Source organism: Felis catus, chromosome B1, assembly GCF_018350175.1.
Source record: "Felis catus isolate Fca126 chromosome B1, F.catus_Fca126_mat1.0, whole genome shotgun sequence".
Lineage (NCBI taxonomy): Eukaryota > Metazoa > Chordata > Mammalia > Carnivora > Felidae > Felis > Felis catus.
Genome location: NC_058371.1, coordinates 64,569,539 through 64,593,647, shown reverse-complemented (window position 1 = coordinate 64,593,647; position 24,109 = coordinate 64,569,539). Strand labels below are relative to the sequence as shown.

The 24,109-nt window shown below is 38.0% G+C and overlaps 1 protein-coding gene across 2 annotated transcripts in view; it reads left to right on the top strand.

Annotated features, from left to right (window-relative positions):
* TMA16 (translation machinery associated 16 homolog) overlaps window positions 1–24,109 on the top strand; it is a 73,771-nt gene that overhangs the window by 9,513 nt on the left and 40,149 nt on the right. Inside the window, exons 2-7 of one of the 2 annotated variants that reach the window (XM_003984890.6) lie at window positions 4,564–4,676; window positions 10,776–10,813; window positions 11,973–12,057; window positions 13,217–13,365; window positions 16,319–16,361; window positions 17,812–19,024. In XM_003984890.6, the coding sequence (XP_003984939.1) occupies window positions 4,564–4,676; window positions 10,776–10,813; window positions 11,973–12,057; window positions 13,217–13,365; window positions 16,319–16,361; window positions 17,812–17,992 (609 nt within the window). In that variant the 3' untranslated portion in view covers window positions 17,993–19,024. Of the gene's footprint in view, window positions 1–4,563; window positions 4,677–10,775; window positions 10,814–11,972; window positions 12,058–13,216; window positions 13,366–16,318; window positions 16,362–17,811; window positions 19,025–24,109 lie in introns of those variants that run through there. The other variant, XM_019828756.3, reaches the window with a different exon arrangement.

Sequence of the window (24,109 nt, the reverse complement as noted above, 5' to 3'; positions counted from 1 at the left end):
GCAAGCCTGGTGAGAGAGCAAAAGAGAGAATAGGCCAGATGGAAGCCAGAGTCCTTACAAAACCTAATCTCACGATTGATAGATCATCCATTTGCCAAATGTTATTCATTAAGTGAGTCATGAGGTCCACACACTAGGGGGTGGAGATTACACCTGGGCATGATATCAGGAGGTGGAATTCATTGGGAGACATCCCAGAGGCAACCTACCATGAGTTCTGACATGTTTTTTTATTGTTTCGTGTGTGTAAAGCTCATGTGCAAAAAAATCCTTACCACACCTTTTTTGTGCTCCCACCCCCACCCCACATGTATATGCAGAGAGTAAAACAAAAGAATGCATGTGCAGGCATACCTTAGAGATACTGCAGGTTCAGTTCCAGACTGTCCGAGTAAAACGGATGTAACAATAAAGCGAGTCAAATGATTTTTTTTGGTTTGCCAGTACATAGAAAAGTTATATTTACACTAGACTGTCTATTAAGTGTGTAGTAGCATACGTCTAAGAAAGTGTAAATACCTTAATTACAAAAATACTTTACTGCTAAAAAATGCTAACCATCATCTGACCTTTCAACAAATTGTTTTTTTTTGTTTTTGTTTTTGTTTTTTTCTTTTGCTACTGGGGTTTTTGCCTCAATCAGGCTGCTCACTTATCAGGCTAGAAGTTGCTGAAGGTTGGGGTGGCTGTAACAATTTCTTAATGTAAGACAATAATGAAGTTTGCCACATCAATTGACTCTTCCTTTCATGAACATTTTCTCTGTAGTGTGCAGTGCTGTTTGATAGCGTTTTACCCGCAGTAGAACTTTTTCAGAATTGTAGTCAGTCATCCCGTACCCTGCCACTGCTTTGTCAACTAAGTTGGTATAATATTCTGAATCCTTTGCTGCCATATCAACAGTCTTCACAGTGTCTTTACCAAAAGTAGATTCCATCTCTCTTTGTTCATCTGTAAGGAGCAGCTCCTTAACCGTTCAAGTTTTATTATGAGATTGCAGCAATTCAGTCATATCTTGAGGTTCCACTTCTAATTCTGTTCTCTTGCTGTTTCCATCACATCTGCACTTGCTTCCACTGAAGTCTTGAACCCCTTGAAGTCGTTCAAGAGGGTTGGAATCAACTTCTTCCAAATTCCTATTCATGTTGTATTTTGACCTCTTCCCATGAATCATGAATGTTCTTTATGGTATCTAGAATGGTGAATCCTTTTCTGAAGGCTTTCAGTATTTTGCCCGGATTCATCAGAGGAATCACTATGGCAGTTATAGCCTTATAAAATGTATTTCTTAAATAATTAGACTTGAATGTCAAAATCACTCCATGATTCATGAGCCATAGAATGGATGCTGTGTTAGCAGGCATGAAAACAACAATCTCATTGTCTCCATCAGAGCTCTTGGGCAACCAGGTGCATTGTCAATGGGCAGCCATTTTTAAATGGATCTTTTTTTCTTAGGAATAGGTCTCAACCTTGGGCTTAAAATATTCAGTAAACCATGTTGTAAACAGACATGCTATCAACCAAACTTCATGGTTCCATTTATAAAGCATAGGCAGAGTAGAGGGCCCATAATTCTTAAGGGCCCTAGAATTTTGGAAATGGTAACTGAGCATTGACTTTAGCTTAAAGTTACCAGCTGCATTAACTCCTAACAAGAGAAGCAGTCTGTCTTTTGAAGCTTTGAGGCCAGGCATTGACTTCTTTCTAGCTGTGAAAGTCCTAGATGGCATCTTCCAGTAGAGGGCTGCTTTGTGTACATTAAAAGTCTACACAAATTTTGTTTAGCATAGCCACCTTCATTAATTATCTTACCTAGATCTTCTGGATAACTGCTGCAGGTTCTACATCACTTGCTGCTTTACTTCACACTTTAATGTTATGGAGATAGCTTCTTTCCTTAAACCTCATGAACCAACCTTTGCCAATTTACACTTTTCTTCCCCGGCTTCCTCACCAAGAGAGGTGGGACTTTCTCCGGATTTGGCTTTGGCTCTGGCTCAAGGAAATGTGGCTGGTTTGATCTCTCCGGACCACTGAAAACTTTGTTTCTCAGCATTAAGGCTGTTTTGCTTTATTATCATTTGTGTGCTCACTGGAGTAGCACTTTTAACTTCCTTCAAGAACTTTTCCTTTGCATTCACAACTTGGCTAACTGGCACAAGAGGCCTAGGTTTTTGGCCTGTCTCAGCTTTAGACACGCCTTCTTCACCAAGCTTAATTGTTTCTAGCTTTTGATTTAAAGTGGGAGATGCATGACTTTTCCTTTCATGTGAACACTTAGCAGCCATTGTGGGGCTAGTCATTGGCCTAATTTCTGTATTGTTGTGTCTCAGGAAATAGACCTGAAGAGAAGGAGAAAGGGGAATGGTTGGTGAGTGAGAACAGTCAGAACACACACAATTCATGTTTGCTGTTTTTTTTTTAATTTTTTATTTAAAAAAAAAATTTTTTTTTTCAACGTTTATTTATTTTTGGGACAGAGAGAGACAGAGCATGAACGGGGGAGGGGCAGAGAGAGAGGGAGACACAGAATCAGAAACAGGCTCCAGGCTCTGAGCCATCAGCCCAGAGCCCGACGCGGGGCTCAAACTCACGGACCGCGAGATCGTGACCTGGTTGAAGTCGGACGCTTAACCGACTGTGCCACCCAGGCGCCCCCATGTTTGCTGTTTTATATAGGCATATTCATGGTGCCCCAAAACAATTACAAGAGTAACTTTAAAGATTACTGATCACAGATCACCATAACAAATATGATGATAAAGTTTGAAATATTGCAAGAATTACCAAAATTGTGACATCGAGATATGAAGTGAGCAAATGCTGATAGAAAAATGTCAATAATAGACTTGCTTAATTCATGCAAGTTTGCCACAAACCTTCAGTTTGTAAACAAATCAAAACCCTCACAATATCTGTGAAGCACAATAAAATAAAGCATGTTTGTACTGTTTTATGATGGTTTCACCTTATTCTCCTATACCTGTAACAACCTTCCCATGCCATTCTGGGTTTCACAGTTGGAGCTATCTTCGCTGCTCAGGTTTATCAAGAAGTTAGCAGTAAATATTTGTTGTGTATTTCAGTATTGTTGAAGGAATGAATACATGTGTGAATGAGGAATTGGTGGTCATTTTAATTCTGCGAAAAGTTTTACAAGTGAAAACTTTGAGTTGTAATTTATGAAAGAACAGAAAGGAAAAGATTTTGCAGGCAGAGGTAACAAGTGCAGCTTCCAGAAGTTATGAAACAGCAAGGTGTATTTTGGGAATGGGGGAGAAGTTCAGTAAGAATGGGGTGAAGGATGTTTTGAAGAATGAGAAATAATGCTGGAGAATTAGGGTGGGGGTAGATTGTTTTCCACATTAAGGACTTGGGACCTAACTGTGAGTTTGTTAGCAGAGGGAGGGACTTTACTAGATTAATGTTGTAGAAAAATAAGCTGTATGACTTCCACGAAAAAAGAACTAGCAGTGAGAATCTAAAGGCCACCCTAATCATGAAAGATCACGAGGCTGATTTAAGGCAATGACAATAGTTTTGAAGAGAAGATTCTAGGAACACTTGACCTTTTCCAGGCTTCGGTATATTAGAGACTGTCAACTGTCCCCAAATAGGCTCTTTTTCTATTGTAATCATGTTTTTTTTTTTCCTTCCTGAGAATAACAACTATATTTACTACTCACCTTTATATAAGCCACCAATTAAATTTTGGTCAGTGGGGTATAAACAGAAGACTGCAGCTTCCGAGATCTTGCTCTTAAAGGAAAGGGATATGCCTTTTGATTTTCTTTTCTACTTTTCACTGTCTAGAATTTAGACTTGGTATTAAGTCATCTTGAACTGTATGGATATATAGGGGCCTAAGGATAGTAGATAACAAAATGGAAGGAGCCTGGATCTCTGAGGACTTTGTGGAGTGGAGTCTCCAGCTCCTACTTTTTACATGAGAGAACCAAACTTTGTTGGGTTACATACACCATTATGATTTTGGGCTTCTGTTGTTATAGGAAGCCAACTCCAAAATGGTAACAGGTGTGATAAGATGGAGAATTATGTGGGAATAAAGAATTACTGACATGTCTAGTTCAGTGGACTGAATGAATTGTGACCTAGTTAAACTGGCATAAGGTTTGAATGGGAAAGTAATTTGTTCTTTTTGATGTGCTGATTTTGAGATGGCTTCTATTATTTCCTCTATTCTTCTCTTTCTATGAATCCAACTTTGATTTTGCTTGATTCAGTGCCCACTTTGTTCCATGAACAACTTCTACAGTCAGCCTCCTATGAACATCTTATGTTCCTTCTACCTCCTTAACTTTCTTAACTGTAACTAACACACGTGTTTAACTGTTTCTCCTCACTATCTGGATTTTCTTACATACTTTGAAGATGGAACAGTTGAGGAGCTGGGTTTATTGACACTTTCTGCACCTTTTTTTTTTTTATAGTGTTTTTGGCTTACGATACTTCTGTTATATTACTTTCAAAAAAATTTTTTTTGGACAGAAATCACTTATATATCTGACTATGTATGTAATATGTTTTCCTACATTGTAGCCTAAAGCCCTAAAGGGAAAACTTGTAGGACGGGAAAAAAAGGTCATCCATCCATATAGTAGAAAAGCAGCTCAAATTACAAGAGAAGCCCATAAACAAGAAAAAAAGGAAAAGTAAGTATCTTTTTATCATTTGTATTATGCATTGGTGTAAAACTCATTTATACTTTTATCTTTCATCAATATTCCCTTGTTCTTTCTTTAATAGATGTTAGGTATGTTCTATGCACTGAAAAAACAGATTTGTTGTTCTTTTCTTACTGAGACTGGGCTTATTTTTCTTGAGAATACTCCTTGGATTCTTGCAAGCCTTTGTTTAATTTTCATACTTCTGAAAAAGTTGATTTCAATAAGTTTTGTTAGTATTCTCTGCTTTTATGGAAAAGTAGATTTTCATAGGTCCGTATGCCATTTTGGAAGTTGGTTTGTATTCTTGATGTGAGCAATTCATAGGAAAATTTTCTTCTTAGGAATACAGAATGCATATGTAATGCCCTTTCTTTTCCATTTCCTTTCCCTTAGTCTCCCTTCTCTCGTTAGCAGCCTACATTTTATAATTTGCCAATTCGCCCCTACCCTCCATCTTTGGCCTGTAAGTGTCCCCAGGAACTGCTGTAGAAACAAATAAATAATTTAAAATGAAGTTACAAACACAAAAGTCATCATTTTGGCTATTTTTAAATGGCCTTACCATTTTAATAAATGGTAGATACATTTCCATACTAGCTGATAGAAGCCAGCATGTTCACTGTTATGTATTAATTCCTTACCCAAGACCTAAAGGCATATTTAGTAAAAGTTAACTGTTCACAGTGATTTGGCTAGAAGTTTTCTGGAAGAGAATAGACAAGTGCTGTGATAGTATAATCAAATTTTTCTTTTTCTTTTCATAAAGGTTATTATGATAGCAGTATTGCTTTAAAACAGTACTTTTCAAACTTAAAGTATTTATATGTCACTTTCATGAATTTTGCTATGTCTTTTGACATAATTACCACTTTTGTGATTTTGCAGTCCTTTTACCATCTATTCTAGTATTTCACAAACTTAAGTGAACATGAGATACCCCTGTAGGGCATATTAAACTGGTTTGTTCCCACCCCTGGAATTTTACGTCAGAAGGTCTGGGGCAGTGCCAGGATTTTACATTTCTAACAAGCTTCCAGGTAATGTTGATGCTATTGCTGCTGGTTCAGGACTACACTATGAGAACCACTGACCTATAGTATTATTAACTTAATATTCTTTTGGAACCTTTTTTCCTTACATTTTTTTTTTTTTTCTTCAAGGAGACATTTGATCTGTATTAAAACCAAGTAGATACTGTTGCCTTCCCTGTATGGTCTGAGCCTGAGGCATGCTTGCTTTATCCTTGGTGGAAAGATTTGGCAAAGGTTGTGTAAGACTTGTAAAATAAACTAATATTGAACTAAGTTTTCTTTTTTCTTTTTTTTTTTTTTTTTAGTTTTCTTTGTAATGTAATTAGGATCAAAAGACAATGAGAAAAAAAGTAGCTTGCTTAAAGATGATTTAATTCTGTGTCCATAAGAAACTTAAAAATCAGCTTATGTAGTACCGATGGTATACATGCAATATTTTAGCAAATACTGCTTTAGAATTTGGCTAAGTCCTTCAGTTCACTGAAGTGAGCTTAGTGAGCCTAGAATCTTTGTATGTTTTCAGTTGTATTCAGGATTTTATGCATTGATTTACAGAATCAACATAAAAGAATTATAGAAGGCTAAAACTGAAAAACATGCTACTTGCTATATAACTTATTCTATCCAAGGAGGTTCCATTATTGGCCAAAGCTCTGTTTTTATAGCACAGAGTTGAAAGGTAATACTTAATTTTTTCTGCTTGGACAGTGTTCTAAACAGGTTTTTTTCATTTATTTTAAAGAAGTCACCATTGTAACCATTGATGGCTCCAGAAGCAAACAAATGTACAGTTTTATTAGTGTCTAATGTATTTTATGAAACAAGCTTACTCCTGTCATAGATGTCCGTTTTTTTCGAGTAGCAGCATCATTTACCATGAGTTATATTTAATTTAAATGGCATGATCACAAATATTATCCGAAAATACTGCTGATCTACCTGCACTAGAGTAGTACTTCCAGCAAGACAGAAAAGAAAGGCTGAGTTGTATATTTTGGAGAGATGGTTGGTGAAAGATACTCAGACTCTTGGGACAAACTGTATGCAAGATGATAGAAAAGGTACCAGTAAGACTTAACTTGAAGTGCAGGTGCCCGTGGCTTCTGAGTAATGAATAACAGTTATCAAATAGTGCTTTAAATACCTATTGCTGCATGAGAAATTATATGCCATTTTAGCAGCTTAAAACAGTTTCTCGGTCAAGAATTCCAGTGTCACTTAACTGAATGCTTCTGACTCAGTCTCTCACAAGGCTACAGTCAAAATGTTGACTGGGGCTACATTCATCTCAGAGCTTCATAGGGAGACGTTTTGCTTCCAAGCTTACTCCCGTGGCTGTTGACAGATCTCAAGTCATACATGGCTGCCTATTGGCCGGAAGCATCAGTTCTTTGCCACATGAGCCTCTCCACGGGCTACTCACAGCATGGTAGCTTGGTTCCAACAGAGAAAAGGCTCTGAGATAGAACAAGAGAGGGTGGCCAGGATGGAAGACAGTCAGAGTGACATCCATTGTGCTATTTTATTTGTTAGAAGTCACTAGGTCTAGCCATCCACACTGAAGGACGTGAATATCAAGACACAAGAATCAGTGGGGACCATTTTAGATACTATCACCTTTTGTTAACTGTCTGCCTACTAAGATATTTGGTTTTCTGAGGAACAAAGGCAGCTACAGTTCCAGTCTCTGTACTTTTATACAGAACTGAGGATTCTTTGTACTGCTTCCTAAGGTTTCTTTTTAGAGAGAATGACAAGTGAGGGGAAGATCAGGGAGGATATCTGTTATGTTGCATTGCCTTTGACTAGTGGTAGAAGGATAGAAAACCAGACCAAGTTGGTCACCTTGACTTTTATTGATAGACTCTGATTACTTAAAGATACTATAGGAGTGAATAGCAACAGCTGAGAGCTCAAACATGTGCTTCTTCAGTATTTGAATGCTCTGATTTAAGACTGTTTGCAATATTGCTTCTGTTTGTATTAAAAGAAACTGGTATGGTTTGCAGACTAGTACATTGCAAATGATACACAATTACGGACAGCAAATGGCTATTCTGTGTCATGATTTTAGCTTTATTTTATGATTCTGAGCTTAGCGATATTTTGTTGGTGTATACTGTCATGTCTTTTCCTGCAGAGTAACCAGCAAAGAACTCTACATACCAAAAGAAAATGAGTTAGTATGGAAAATTAACAGAGAAACTAAGCCTAATAAGTAAAAATCTAGGAAACAACTACTTTTGAGAATTAATCTCAAATCTCTCCACTTTTCTGTATCCCAACCGATACCACTCTAGTTCAGGCCTCCATTTAGTTCGTTCAGAATTATTGCAACCTAACTTCTTTTTAAAACAAATGTTTTTAATGTTTATTTATTTCTGAGACAGAGAGAGACAGAACATGAGTGGGGGAGGGGCAGAGAGCGAGGTAGACACAGAATCTGAAGCAGGCTTCAGGCTCTGAGCTGTCAGCACAGAGCCTGATGTGGGGCTCAGACTTCCAAACCCTGAGATCATGACCTGAGCCGAAGTAGGTCGCTCAACCAACTGAGCCACCCAGGCGCTCAGCAACCTGACTTCTAACTAGATTCTTTCCTCTAGGCTTATTTGAAAGGAATGAATTTTTCTCTTTCTTGTTATGAAGTATTATTTTTATTTTTCTGTTTACAATTTTTTTAATGTTTATTTTTGAGAGAAAGAGAGAGACAGAGATACAGTGTGAGTGGGGGAGGGGCAGAGAGAGGGAGACACAGAATCTGAAGCAGGCTCCAGGCCCTAAGCTGTCAGCACAGAGCCCGATGTGGGGTTTGAACTCATGAACTGCAAGATCATGACCTGAGCCAAAGTTGAGACGCTTAACTGACTGGTCAACTAGGTGCCCCTGAAGTATTCTTTATTTTTTAAAATCAACTTTGAAGTATAAATAACATTCAGTAAAATAGCCATATCTTCATTGTACAGATTTGAGTTTTTGACAGTACATTGGTGTAATCACCATGATTAGTGTATATGCATTTTCATTCTTCCAGAGGATTCCCTTGTGTATTGCTCAGCCCATCCTCACCCTGTACCCTAGACTTGGGGAACCATTGATTTGCTCTTTATTTTGCTGGGTGAGATTTGTCTTTCCTATTGTTTCATATAAATGAAATGATTGTAATTTTTTGTGCCAGCTTCTGTTTATGAAAATTTCCCATGTAATTTCATATATTGTATTTCTTTTTTATTACTGAGTAGTATTCCATTTTTTGGAAATGCAGTTTGTTTATTCATTTACCTTTTGGTGTTCATTTGGATTATTTACAGTACTGGGCTATTATCAGGTTCTGCAAAGTACGGGTCCAGCGATCTGTTTTTATTAAAAAGTTTTATTGGAAAACAGCTGTGCCCATTCCTTTTGTATTATTTGTGGCTGCTTTCAGGCTAAAATGGCAGAAATAAGTAGTTGTGACAGAAACTGACCACATGGCCCACAGAGCCTAACCTGTTATTCTCTGGCCATTTAAGAAAAAATTTGCCAGCCTCTGATATTATAAATAAAGCTGCCATGAACATTCATGTACAGTGTTTGGGCATTTGTTTTCATTTTTCTTTCAGTTCCTAGAACTGGAATTTCTGGGTCATGTGGTGAATGTATGTTAAAGTATATAAGAAGTTAAGTTTATATGAAATAAGTTATAAAAACTGCTGGTCATATTATAGGTATCACGTTTAAGTGTGTAAGAAATTGCTTTTTCCAAAGTGATAGTATTTTATGTTTTCACCACCAGTGTGTAAGAGTTACATTCTCTCCATATCCTCTTACACATGTTGTATTATCAGTTTTTTAAAAATATTTTAACCATTCTGGTAATTGTATAATAGTATCCCAGTATGATTTAATTTTGTACGTATTGATGACTAGATGATATTAAGTATCTTTTTATGTGATTGTTGGTCATTTGTCTTTGATTTGATTAAAAATCTGTTAAAATCTTTGGCCCTCTTTGGTATTGGGTTGTCTTCCTTTGTTAGTTTTTTGTATTATGTATATTTTAATCTGTTCTGTGCCTAAAGTTTTTTTTAATGTTTATTTATTTATTTTGAGAGAGAGAGAGAGAATACGTGAGTGGGGGAGGGTCAGAGAGAGAGCTGGAGCTGGGAAGGGGCAGAGAGAGAGCGCGCCTGTGTGCGCATGCACACGAGTGAGGGAGAGAGAATCCCAAGCAGGCTCCACACTGTCAGCACAGAGCCTGGCATGGGGGTTCAAACTCAGGTACTGTGAGATCATGACCTGAGCTGCAATCAAGAATTAGATGCTCAACCTACTGAGCCACCCAGGTGCCCTTGTACTTAAATTTTTTTTTTGAAAAAAGGCTTCATTTTATTTCTCCAATTTTCTCATTGTTTAAAGTGGGAGGATAAATCTGGTCTGCTTTGTTAGGGCAGGGACAGTAGTTTTTTGTTCATTGCTGTATCTCTGGTGGGTAGCACAAAATGTGGCAAAAACTAGCTATCCAAAGGTCTCATCTGAATGAATTAGTATTTAGAATACCAACAATCGTGGGATCACGTATTACCCATACTGTTTTCTGAGAATAGATGAGTTCTTTGTTATAATTCTTTGCAAATTATGAAAAGTAAACATTCTGTTTTATTCTTGTTGAAGTTTAAAAGGTGACAGTAAGGCATTTTAGCCTTGGTGCCTGCATTCCATCTTCTAGAAGGTATTCATTATTACTCTTTTGTGCACAAGTATTATCCACCTGAACATTCGTAATCCAATCAAGCCTTTTTTTGTGTGTTTTCAAAGGTGATTTGTTCTATAGGTGTCCTTTGGTCGTTAGTCATTGAAGAGCTAAAGAAAAGTTTCTAGTAACATTGTGTTCTAGCGATTGAAAAGAAAAGCATGTTGTTCAGTGTTTTCGCACTATCAGAATTAATTTCATATGTATCAAAGAATGATCCTTGAATTAAGGTTCTGTGGGCAGTTTTTTTTGTTTGTTTTTGACAGATTTTTAAAACTTGCTTTGGAAATTTTCTAACACATTATGCACCTTTTTTTCCCCAAGATTGAAGAATGAAAAGGCATTGCGTCTCAACCTTATTGGTAAGTAGATTTACTTATTTGACACTCTGCCTAGAGGATAGTGAAATTCTGCTATATGCCTATTTTTTTGATTCTTCTAGGCAAATACTATTTTTATCCAAGTGATTTTTTTTTTACCAGATTTAATTAAAACCCAACAAAGTAAAATCAATCGTTAGCTCTTAGAAAGCGTTAATAATATCTACTCAGTTTTTTCAGAAACTATTTAGTTTATGCTTACCTACCTATATCTATCTATCTCTGAAGTTTAATTCTACTCCCTAATGATTAGAATTAGGAAGGATTATGGCCTAAGTATTTTGGAAACAGCAGCTTATGTTTAATGATGTGGATACGTGCATCCTCAGTCTGTATCGCAGTGTCATAATCTTTTTTTTTTTGTCATATTTATTGTTAGTAAATTTTTACTTATTAGCCTGACTTAAAAATAGTGACCCTTAGGCTTTATTTGAACACTTCTCTCCAATGCTTTCTCAGTTAATAGAATAGTATTTCTAAGTAGGTCATCCATATCTGGGGTAGGGTCATTTCTTGATCTGTAATTTTGAGAAATCTAACTGAATATGACCCTGATCGTCAGATTTAGGGTGAGGTTTGTTAGCTCGTTGATAATGTTGGTCACTCTTTGCACAGTGTCTGGCAGCTCTTGTATGGTTAATATATTTACTGACTTTGAGGCCCTGGACAGGTTACTTATTCTCATCTGTGAGTAGGGATAATAATGTACTGATCCTCATAGGATTATAAAGCTCTTGACATAGAGCCTGATGCTTATTAAATGTTCAGCAACGACCATCTTCACCATTAATCTAATCAGGTTTGTTTCATTATTTTAGAAAAGTTCTGTCCTTTGCTTTTGAAATACTTAGAACTTCATGTTCTGTTATTCTTTTAAAAAAAGAATTTTTCATTCTTACTGGACAAGAAATACACAGAAAAGCATCTCTTCCACCCCTGTCTCTTCCCCAAATTAAAATGTGACAATCTGATTTCTGACAGACTGGTTTAATTAGCTTTGAGCCCACACAAGCCTTTGTATTTAACATTGAAATAAATTTTGATACTATTTTAAACACAGTGATGTTGAAAATTATAATGAATACTCATTGCATAAGTGATAACTTACGGTGTTGAATGATCTTGGTACCTGTTGTTACAGGTGAAAAACTCCAGTGGTTTCAAAGTCATCTTGATCCCCAAAAAGCAGGATATTCAAAGAAAGATGCTTGTGAATTAATTGAAAGGTAAACACTGGGCATGTTATGAGCAAAAGGTCAGAAAAGAGGGACTTGTTCAACCTGGTTCTTCAAGAGACAGAGTTCTATTCTGGATTTATAGAGGAGTAAACGGACTTTGTTATCTGAAAGGCTTTAAGATTCACACCCTGGCTTAGCCACTCTAGTAGGTTTGTAACCTTTCTGAGCGTGGGTGTGTTAGTTAACCCACCCAGTTAGTTCTTGGGGGTCAGGAAAGGCTTCCTAATGGAAATATTGTCTAAACTGACACCTGAAGAGTAAGAGTTAGCAGGTTGAGGTAAGTTAGCTGAAGAGCCTTTAGGCAGAGAGAATCACAGGTAAGAGCGACATATGTAGTGATCTGCCAGACATTTGTTAACAGGTTCAAAGAGGGCATTGTGACAAGTACAGCTAATTAAGGACCTCAAGTATCATTGTAAGTTTGGACTTTATCGAAGGACATTGGGAGCCACAGGAAGCTTTTTACAGCAGGCACCTGAGATGGTCATATTTAAACTTTAGAAATATCACAGTAGTGAGAATGAGGATGGATAGCCTGAAGGGGGATGGTTTTGGCCAGGACACTGTTGAGAGGCTCATGAAGCAATCCAGGCAAGAGATGATGGTGATCTCTGCATCATTAGTAGCAGTATGGTGAAGAGAAATGAAGACTCTGGAGAAATTAAAGAAGGTAGAAAGTCTCGCTCTTTAGTGAAAACTTAGATGTGGCATAAAAGGGAGAGAGCAGCATCAAGGAGGACACGTACATTGTTCACTTGGCCAACTGGGTGGATGGCTATACTGTTTCCTGAGGTAGAGAGCCAGAGATGGAACAGGTTTGGTGGGGGATGAGGGGGACTGGGGTGAACATAAGTTCACTTTTGATGTGTTAAGCCTCCATGGGACATCCAAATGGAGATGTCCAGGAGGTGGTTGAATATGAGGATCTGGAGTTTAGCACATACTTGGAATAGCAGGCAGTGATTTGGTTGCTGAAATTTCAGAAATGGTTGGGTTATCCAGGAAAGGTCTGAAGTCTGAGGACTCGAGGAACTCAGAAGAATACAAAAATTTCAAGGACGGGTGAAGCCTGGGGTTTATATTTTAAATGAAGTAATGTCAGCCAAATGTACAGACTTGTAATTCAGGTTGCTTTCTCATTTCTCAGGTATTTAAATCGATTCAGCAGTGAACTAGAGCAGATTGAATTACATAACAGCATCAAAGACAGGCAGGGAAGGCGGCACTGTTCCCGGGAGACAGTCATCAAGCAGACAATGGAGCGTGAGCGGCAGCAGTATGAAGGATATGGTCTTGGTGTGTTTTCTGTGATTTTATTTTTTTCTCTCTAAAATACATAGCCATATCAGATTTGTAATTCATTTCAAATGCTTAATTTTAAAAATTTTTTTATTTAGTTTGTTTTGAATTTCTTCCTCTGGAAATTCCTTTCTTTTGTGAGTATATCAAACAATTTTTTACTTCATTTTTTTCCTTACATTCTCAAAACTGTCACTTGTGACAGTGACATCGTATCTTTCTACTGTGACAATAAAGCTTTCCTCTCCCTCTGGCACATACCTAATTTGCTTTATTGTGGAGTTATTACTTGCCCGTCTCCAACTACATCTGTGTTCCTTTAGAGTGGGTGCTGTGCCCTCCCCGTCTTTGTAATTCTTACAGGACCAACCTTTATGGGTTGTAGTCATACTTGAAAAACTGTAAAATCAAACATTCATTCATTCATTGTGGCATTTCTGTGTTACTAGTTTACTAACATTTTCAGAAGAAAAGCACTTAAGTGAGGGTACTTAAGGCTTGCAAGGCCCACAAACGGTGATGACACAGAGGCAGCATGGCCTGCAGATGGCATTTGATTGACTTATTAATTGCCATTGTAGAAAAAACCTGGTGATTGCACATGAAAAATGTAGATTTCTGGCTTCTTTTTAAAAAATGCAAATGGCCTGGCAGCATAATCCACTATAGTGGAGTAACAGCTGTCCCTTTTAGGTTTGATCATATATTCTTAAGTTTGCCATGGTCCTGTACATTCCTTCATTCACATTCCATTCCTAGCCATGTTATAATTGCATTTATGGTTCATGGATTTACTTAAAAAGCATAGTATGAACGAAATAATAGCAAATTAAATTTTTAAATTTTGGTAATAATAACACTGAAACATGGGACCCTAAAGGAAGTATCTTGTGGATAACTGTTGTGTTGGTCCCAGCCTATTGATAGTGGTGCTGTCTGCTAGACATGCCTGAAGCACCCACCTGGGTGCCTGGTACTTGTGGTGAGCCCCCATGGGCATTTCCCCAACCGGAGCCAGTGTTGTGGTAGGACCAGGTTTTGTGGTTCTTATTAGGATTGCATGTTGCACCTCAGTAACAACCATCAGGGGACTTTGGGAAAAAAAGATTTATTACTCACAAGTCCTAGAGGGTCCACGGCACAACCCAGGACATACAGGGAGGACAAAGGTAGACAGAGGGAGTGTGGACCTGGGGCTCTACCTTTATTAGGACCTAAGGTGAAGTGCCAAGGGTTTCACAGGTTCATTCTGTATTGCCAAATTAGAAACACAGCAGTGGGAGTTAGGGCGCGAGAAGGGAAAAGTGGGGTCACTCAAGTGTTTGGTTACCAGGGCTTTCTGAAAGGGAACTTTCACGGATGGGGGCGGCCTGGTTTCTCGTCTAGTTGTTTTGCTGTAGCTGTGTCATACAGCTGGCAAGACTTTTATTTGAGAAGGGTGACTGTGATATGGATGTCTAGACAATCAAAAGCTTAACGTCAGGCACGTACACTATAGTAATGCTAGAAACCCTGAAGTAGTTGGTAGTTCCTCTTCATCATCTGTAAGAAGTGCGTTCCTAACTGAAAAAATAACAGAAAATAGTTTTAGAACTAGATAGATCTGATTTAAACCCTTACAGCTTACTATTAAACAGGACAAGTTATTTAAATCCTCCCCTCCTGCGGCTTTGTTTTCTTCAGTTTAAACATTGCAATAAATAGCATACTTACTTCCACAGTTGTTTAAAAGTTACATAAAGTTTGATTTATCAAAGTACCTGACACAGGAAGTTGAGGGAGAGCTTCAACTACTCCCTTTCATGGAGTTGTCACCATCAGACTATAAAATTTGTTTATGTTTGTAGTCTCCATTTTTCCTCATGTTCCATTTTCTTTGTAACCCACTTTAATTAGCTGTCGTTTCCACTCAACTAACAGTACTGGCAAATAGTTGCTATACTGGGCATTGATTCTTAGTCAACTTTTCTGCATCATTTGATACATATGATCAATCATTTCATTTTCTTGTCACACGTTTCATTTGGTAAAGAAGACCCTTTCCTACTTGTCTTTCTAGGTCACTGGCCGAGACTTTAGTGTCCTAAATTGACTCCTCTTCACAAACTAAATATTGGCCAAGGTCTCTATTTTGGGGGCCTCTTCTTTTTATCTGTCTATACCAATTCCTAATGGATTTCATTCCGTCTCGGTTTGAGATACTGTCTACATGCCCATAATTTCAAAATTTGTATCTGTCAGTGCTAACTTGTCCCTAGAACTCCAGATTTGCATTATCAAAGATGGGTTTCTTAAAATCTCTACTTGAATGTCTTATAGGCATCTCAGACCTGACCTGTTCCAAAGCAAAGTCCAGCTTTTCTCCCAAAACTTTCTTCTCCCACGATCTGTATTTCCGGCAGCGGCATCAGTTGTTCAGGTCGGAAGCCCATGCATAGTCACTTTTACGCTCCGTCCATATCCTCAGCAAAATACATTTTGCGTCTGATAAATTTTACTGCTACTGTCACCACCTCCCTAGTTCGAGCCACCATCGTTTCAGCTGTACCATTGTAACGGCCTCCCAGTTGGTCTCTGTGCTACTGCTCTTTCCTTCTAAAGTCTGTTCACCATGTAGCCAGCCCATTAATTAACAGGACGTGGCCAAGGTCAACATGTATTGGTGATTGAGTCAGCCCAAAAACTCAGATCCGGTGTTGTTTCAGGCGTGCCACAGTGCTGCTTCCAGTGTCAGGGAGTGCGTCTGGTGAATAAGTCACCTTCTTAAACTAAGCCCTTTATACTTCCAAAACTTACTTTTCATGTAGCATTACAGCAGTGCTTTGAAATTTTGTTTTGCTTTGGATGTTTTCGCTGTCACTTTTGTATGTGAGATAATAAACAAGGAAACTGTAAAGTGTTGTAATTTAAAGAACATTGATTAATGGATGTAAATTATTTTCTTTCCTAGAGATTCCAGACATTGTAAATGCAGGTAATCTGAAAACTTTTAGGTAAGTCTGTCTCTTTTTATTACTCCTTGAAGCTGCATGTAAAATACACGAGACATAAGCTTTCTTCCCTTATGAACCTAGAACTTTGAACTTAGCTCTAATGAGCTAAAAAAAAAAAAAAAAAAAACAACTCAAGGGTTTCTTTTAACTTTTTCTGTTTTATCAAAGTAAGGCTTTTCCTAACTTGTGTTTCTTTGAAACACCTGATGTACACCGAAATGATAGTGACATGGTGCTTTTATTTATTTTTAAAAGAAAATTTAGATACCTTAATATAAAACCTTAAAGAACTTGTTCTCACTATTCTTCCCCAGTTCATACTTTTTAAAAGATAACCTAACAGCAACAGACTTGATGGCTCAGAGTTCTTTCAGAAAGGATGGTTATTGGGAAGTGATCCCAGAGAAAAAGTTAAGTCATCAAGAACTAGTTAGTCTGGTAGTTGAAAGATTGAGTTTTCTAGTGTAACAATAACATGTTTTTCATTTCTGAAAATTACTGTGATTTACCACCATGTGTGAAAAGAAAAATCTTTTCTGACTGCATTTTGGAAATTTGCCAGGTATGATCTAGGTCCTACTTTTTATTTATTTATTAAAAAATTTTTTCATTTTGGGGCACCTGGGTGGCGCAGTCGGTTAAGCGTCCGACTTCAGCCAGGTCACGATCTCGCGGTCCGTGGGTTCGAGCCCCACGTCGGGCTCTGGGCTGATGGCTCGGAGCCTGGAGCCTGCTTCCGATTCTGTGTCTCCCTCTCTCTCTGCCCCTCCCCCGTTCATGCTCTGTCTCTCTCTGTCCCAAAAATAAATAAACGTTGGAAAAAAAAAATTAAAAAAAAAAAGTTAAAAAAAAATTTTTTTTTTCATTTTTATTTAATTTTGAGAGAAAGAGAGACAAAATGTGAGCAGGGGAGGGACAGAGAGTGAGAGGGAGACACAGAATCCAAAACAGGCTCCATGCTCTGAGCTGTCAGCACAGAGCCCCACGTGGGTCTGGAACTCCTGAGCTGTGAGATCATAACTTGAACTGAAGTCGGACTCAACTGACTGAGCCACCCAGGTGTCTTAGTTCCTACCTTTTAGATTCTTGAAACCATATGGCCAGACTGAAGATTCAGGTTAGGGAGAATAAAAGAATGGAACAGAGCCTCCTTCTAACTTCTGCCTAATATTTTCCTGAATTGCATTTTGGAAGTTTTGGATATGTGGGGATCTGTGTGCAGTTATAGCTATTGTAGGTTAATGAGAAGATGCAAGAAATATGGACAAAGCAGACCTCAGTTCTTGGGACTCTTTTTTTTCCTAATGCATTTATGTTGTTTGTTTCTAGTGCATTTGAATCTACTATACCTTCATAAACTTTGTTCTACTACTTTTAGAGTTTTAAATACATTGACTGTTTCCCCATCTCACACCCCAGCAACCCTCTGTGTGTACTCTCTTTTGTTTAGGGAGTGGGATTTGGATCTGAAGAAATTGCCAACCATTAAAATGAGAAAAATTTGTGCTAATGATGCAGTTCCCAAGAAGTGCAAGAAGAAAACTATTATAACCGTAGACAAAGATTTAGGGGAATTGGAACTAAAAGATGAATCCAGTGACTCAGATGAGGAAATGATTGCAGTGGCCTAATTGTCCTTTATTTCAGTTGAAAGTAAATAAATGGAAAGCGTAGTTATATTTGAACTGATTATGGTAAATAACTGTCTACATACAAGAATTTGCCATGTAGCTTATCATCTTTCATGATGAAACTCCCATTTGCAGTTTCAAAAAGTGTTATGATTTTCACTTAAAAATAAGTGTTACTTTCCATTTACATTAAGTTGCTAAAATAGATATAGTGAAATAAAAGTACAATCTAAGATCCATTTAACATGATTTTCCTGGGCATAGGGAGTGATCTGAATAAGGAAAAAAAAATGTTTTAATTTTTTTCATGTTCACCTTGGATCACCTAATCTCAGATTGTGGGGTATGTACAACAATGTGTTTTCTGAAAGGGTCCCGTGCATACTTCTTGAGTAGTGGTGATGACAAAATTGTCTTTCAGTAATAGTGTTTCACTAATCTTCCTCTTAAATTAAATCTATTTTCTTTCCTTGTAAGATAGGGAAAATGTGATATAGGATAAATACACACTGATGGATTGTACATTATTTTTATTATCTTTGAGCCAGAGTTTAATGGTAAAGAAAAAAATGGTGACTATTTTCATAATGTTAGTCTCCCACACTGTAATTTGTTATCTTTTAACAAATAAGATAAGTGGTTGCAGGTTAACTCTTTTTGTTTGTATATTTCCTGCATGAAGGCTGATAGGTTTTATCTGTGGAAACAAAGATCAGAGCATCAGTTATTGCAATTGTGTTATTTATTCTTCTAAGTGATACACTGAATGACATATAATATAACTCAGTATTTCAAATATGAAAAACATGAATGTTAGAATGTTGTTCTTTATAGAACTTGTTAAATGCAGTTATCTTTTAGGCTGTTTTCTAAGGGATACAATGCAAGTGTCTGAGTATTTTCAAGAAAATAAATGTAAAAGGATGCTATAAGAGGTTTACTAGACATTAACTAAGTCTTGTTGACAACTTATTTAAAATATTACAGCTTTTTTTTACTATTGACAATTAAAAATAAAATATATTCCCATAATTTCACTTCTTAAAGTTCCAATTATTTCATTTTCAGTGTTTCAGTGTTTCAACTGAAGCTGATTTGCTTTCTTTAGTAATCTTTGTAAGAGTATGGTTTTATGGTTAGAGAAGTTCCTGTCTCTTTAGTCACTGGAAAGTGTCCTTTTTTTGGGGGGGGGGGTTCATTTTTGTTTCAAAATGGCTATAAACACTGAATCTTTTTTTTCTTTCAATATATGAAGTTTATTGTCAAGTTGGTTTCCATACAACACCCAGTGCTCATCCCAAAAGGTGCCCTCCTCAATACCCATCACCCACCCTCCCCTCCTTCCCACCCCCCATCAACCCTCAGTTTGTTCTCAGTTTTTTTTTTTCAATATATGAAATTTATTGTCAAAATGGTTTACACCCAGTGCTCATCCCAAAAGGTGCCCTCCTCAATACCCATCACCCACCCTCCCCACCCTCCCACCCCCCATCAACCCTCAGTTCTCAGTTTTTAAGAGTCTCTTATGCTTTGGCTCTCTCCCACTCTAACCTCTTTTTTTTTTTTTTTTTCCTTCCCCTCCCCCATGGGTTTCTGTTAAGTTTCTCAGGATCCACATAAGAGTGAAAACGTATGGTATCTGTCTTTCTCTGTATGGCTTATTTCACTTAGCATAATGCTCTCCAGTTCCATCCATGTTGCTACAAAGGGCCATATTTCATTCTTTCTCATTGGCACATAGTACTCCATTGTGTATATAAACCACAATTTCTTTATCCATTCATCAGTTGATGGACATTTAGGCTCTTTGCATAATTTGGCTATTGTTGAGAGTGCTGCTATAAACATTGGGGTACAAGTGCCCCTATGCGTCAGTACTCCTGTATCCCTTGGGTAAATTCCTAGCAGTGCTATTGCTGGGTCATAGGGTAGATCTATTTTTAATTTTTTGAGGAACCTCCACACTGTTTTCCAGAGTGGCTGCACCAATTTGCATTCCCACCAACAGTGCAAGAGGGTTCCTGTTTCTCCACATCCTCTCCGGCATCTATAGTCTCCTGATTTGTTCATTTTGGCCACTCTGACTGGTGTGAGGTGATATCTGAGTGTGGTTTTGATTTGTAGTGAATCTTTTTTAAAATTATTTTTTGATGCAAAAAGGTGATTTTATTAAAGCACAGGGACAGGACCTGTGGGCAGAAAGAGCTGCCAAAACTGAATCTTAAAGAGAAGAGAAACTGTTTTATCTGGTCTGATATTTAAAAAGTCTTACTATTCTGTTAGATAAATAACTTATGAAGATGGCAGATTGTGCTCTCCCTTAAACATTTGTTCCTGGTTTTCCCTATACCATCAAAGCAAAAAATAGAACAAGCACCCTGGTTGGAACTAGAATAGGTAGGTATTTGTTGAATGGAAGAATTTACTTTATCATTTAGGATAGTAATTATAATTCATAATTTTATTATATATCATTATAAATAATTACCTGTTACTCCTGGCTGGACCAAAGTAGCCTAAGAGATAATTTGTTGTTACAGTATTGCTTTTAAGTGATATCCCTAATCATTATGTATAGAACATGTTTTTTTTCCTGCAGGGATAACTTGTGCTGCCTTATGTAGGCTCCTTCCTTTCGGTCAGTAGATTGTCTTTGCAAGATGGCTTCTGCAGTCCATGGCCTTGGAAGAGAACTCACTGGCAGTTCTTTGTAAACCAGGGGTGGTGAATTTTTTTTTTTTTTTTTTTGTAAAGACCCAGATAGTAAATATTTTAGGTGTTGCAGCCCCAATGCAGTTTCTTTTTGCATATCTCTGTGTGTGTGTGTATGTTTTACTACCCTTAAAAAGGTAAAGCTCATTCTTAGTTGTGGCCATACACAAAATAGGCTGGATTTTTCCTGCTTGCCATAGTTTGTCAACAACAAGCGGAACTTCCACGGATATGAGCTAATGGTACATCTCTAAGCTCAGAGCCGTCAACTCTGACAGTGGTCTCTTTCCAGATATCCTAGTCACTTCTTTTCCTCACCGACATAGGTGTCTCCTTAGGACTCTGTCACCTCAAATAGGAGCTTTTACTATTCTTCTATCCCTGTGTTTCAGAAGCAGGAGATTAGACAGGTGTCCTCTTTGCTCTATTGCCACTGCCACTTCTCTGTTCTTTGAAGTTCTATCACTGTCACCCTTTCCTTATTATCTCACCTCCCAGAAGAACCTTCTCATTCATTGAAGACTTTACTTGGCTTAGTTTTCTTCTCCCTTATTTTAATCATTTCAGTGAATCCAGGACCTTGTGGATAACAAATCTAAAATTGTGACCCTTTTCTCCACTCCATTCAGACACTTCTCAGTGGCCACACCCAGATACTTACTAGCTCCTGAAACTCCCATAAAATTCGACTATTCTGTGCTCCATTCACTATCTCCTATCCCCTTCCACTGCTGAAGTTCTGTACTTTGACCTCATTCTTTCATTGTGCACCACCTGTCTCCTGTTTTCAGATTCTTTTATGTTTTGTTTAGATTCGGGTTTTAGAGTTGCCTCCTGTCACATGCTTGCCATCCCTCTGCCCCTGACTGCATAGTATTCGTCTTTCAAAACTCAGAGGAGCACACCAGGTTATCTGTCTCCTTTGTACCTGTTGTTCCCAAGTACCTCAGCATTTTTGGAGAGTATCAGGTTTTTCCATTCATGTTTGTACATCTCAAGTGGGTTCTCAATACTGCTTAGCAGTTTTACTGTGTACCTGTAATAAGTTCATTTTTCCAACGTTTAGATAATTTTCACTACTTAAAAAAATTTTTTTTTGATGTTTGTTTATTTCTGAGAGAGAGAGAGAGAGAGACAGAGCCCAAGCGGGAGAGAGGCATTGAGAGAGGGAGACACAGAATCCGAAGGAGGCTCCAGGCTCTGAGCTGTCAGCACAGAGCCTGACACGGGGCTCCAAACCCACGAACCATGAGATCATAACCAGCCGAAGTCGGACACTTAGCCGACTGAGCCACCTAGGCGCCCCTCACTACTTTTTCATGTTCTAGCTTAGCTTTAATATTTGCCTCCTCAACCAACTTTCAGTTTATATACATCGTTGAGACAATGAAACTGCTCTCCCCTTTCCGTCTCCCTCCCCTTCCTTCCCTTTCCATTTTATGGATGTAGCAGCTTTTCTCCTTTCAATGGCAAATACTCCTATTTGTGTCCTGGATCCCAATCCCTGTTCTCTCATCAGGAACATTGAATCTCTCCCAAGTTTTTCACCTAATTTCTGAAAACTGCTTGTAAATCATCTTTGATTCTTCACTTTCTCTCTTCCATACCCTCCCAATTAAATTTAATTAGTCGGTATTTGTAGTTCTGTTTTCAGAAAGTCAAATCAGTCCATGTCAGGCCATCTCCACTCTTTGCCCTTACCTGTCACTTCCTCACTGGCCTTCATGCCACCATTCTTGTTCTTCATAATCCATTCTCTGGAGTTGCTGATGAATTTTTGAAAATGTACACTACAATATGCTACTCCTTTGTTCATCTTGTTATAGTATCATTCTGTCATTTCTTAATGGTATGTTTATTTGATGGGTATAATTTTGTTTCTAAACACTTATTTTTTTCAGAACAGTTTTAAGTTCACATCAAAATTGAGGGGAAGGTAAAGAGATTATCCGCTCTGCCCCCACACATGCACACCTTCCCCCATTATTGACACCCCCTACCAGAGTGCTATATTTGTTACAACTGCTGAACCTACATTGACATCCATCATATTTGGGGTGAAATTCACATGACCTACCATGGCCAAAGAGGCCTGAAATAATTTGATTCCACTCGCCCTTGGCTTATTGGACTTCAGGTACACAGACCTGTCTATTCCTAGAATGGCCAAACTGTTTTCTATTGTGGAACAACTCTGCTGGCACCCTGAAGACCTTGTGTTTATTCATTTAGGCCAGGCTAGGTTCAGGCTAACCTGAGCCATGATGGCCCATGATCTTCCTGGAACACAAGGATTTGGGGCATGTGAGGAACTATCATGGGCCACTTCATGTATGCCTCCCTGTCTCCCAGAGAAGACGTGAGACAGTTGTCCTTGCCTCCAGATTTTGACGAAGTATGAGACTTTCCATTTTGAGTCCCTTTAGGGCATAGCTGCAGGCCACAAAGTTGCTTAGCTACAACATGGAATTAGTATCTCAGCAACAAGGTGCCCCACCCCTTCTGTTGCATTATAGTGTCCTCTTTCATGTCTCATGCCCCCTCTTTTTGTGTCTTTTCTTGGGACAGGACTCATGGGGCTACTGGTGGTTTGTCTTTCTTCTGCTATCACTGTAAATAATAAACTTTGTGACCCTAACAAGGGCTTGCTGTTTGTACGGTAGCTGAATCTTGCTTGACAACCACTCGGGACTTTGGTTATTGTTCCCATTGCCTGCATTGCCCTTTCCCTGAGTTCCAAGTATTTCTTCCCATTCTCTTGCTTCCTTTGGTATCTCTATCACATCTCCCAGTTTTAGGATCATTAGCTGAACACACAGTGACAATGACTTGTGATCCAGGAGTATTTGTTGTAATTCAGGAGGTGTGAGAAAACTAAGTTTGGATATCCAATGAGGCAGAATGAGCACATACAGTTAGTCTACCAGAATGACCTGGAGGTGGCCTTGGGCTAGGCAGTGGGTTTACCCTGAATTCAGGTTTAGAAGTTGGAGCTTTGGAGAGAGATATTTTCTTCTCTTACCAGCAAACATCATAGATTAGAAATTGATTCCACAGTCTTTCTCCTATTATTTAGTATGTATGAAATTATCTAAATTTACTATTTTATTATGTCTGAGTAGACAAATGCTGTTAAATTCTTTGGTATATCCAAGCCTTATTTATGAGACAGTCCTTTCTTTACATTATGATTTTTCTTCTAGGGTTTTGCTGTTTTGTTTTTTTGTTTGTTTTTTTAACAGGTTTTGAAAATCTGTTTAGATTATTTCTATTGGTTTTCCCCTGTTAATGCACCTCTTTATTCCCTTCTGTAATGTCAGGGTGAATCCGCCTGTGTTGGCTTTAAAGTACTATGAATCTGTTCAGAAGCTGCTTAAACATCCAGACTGTTATAAAATCTTAAGA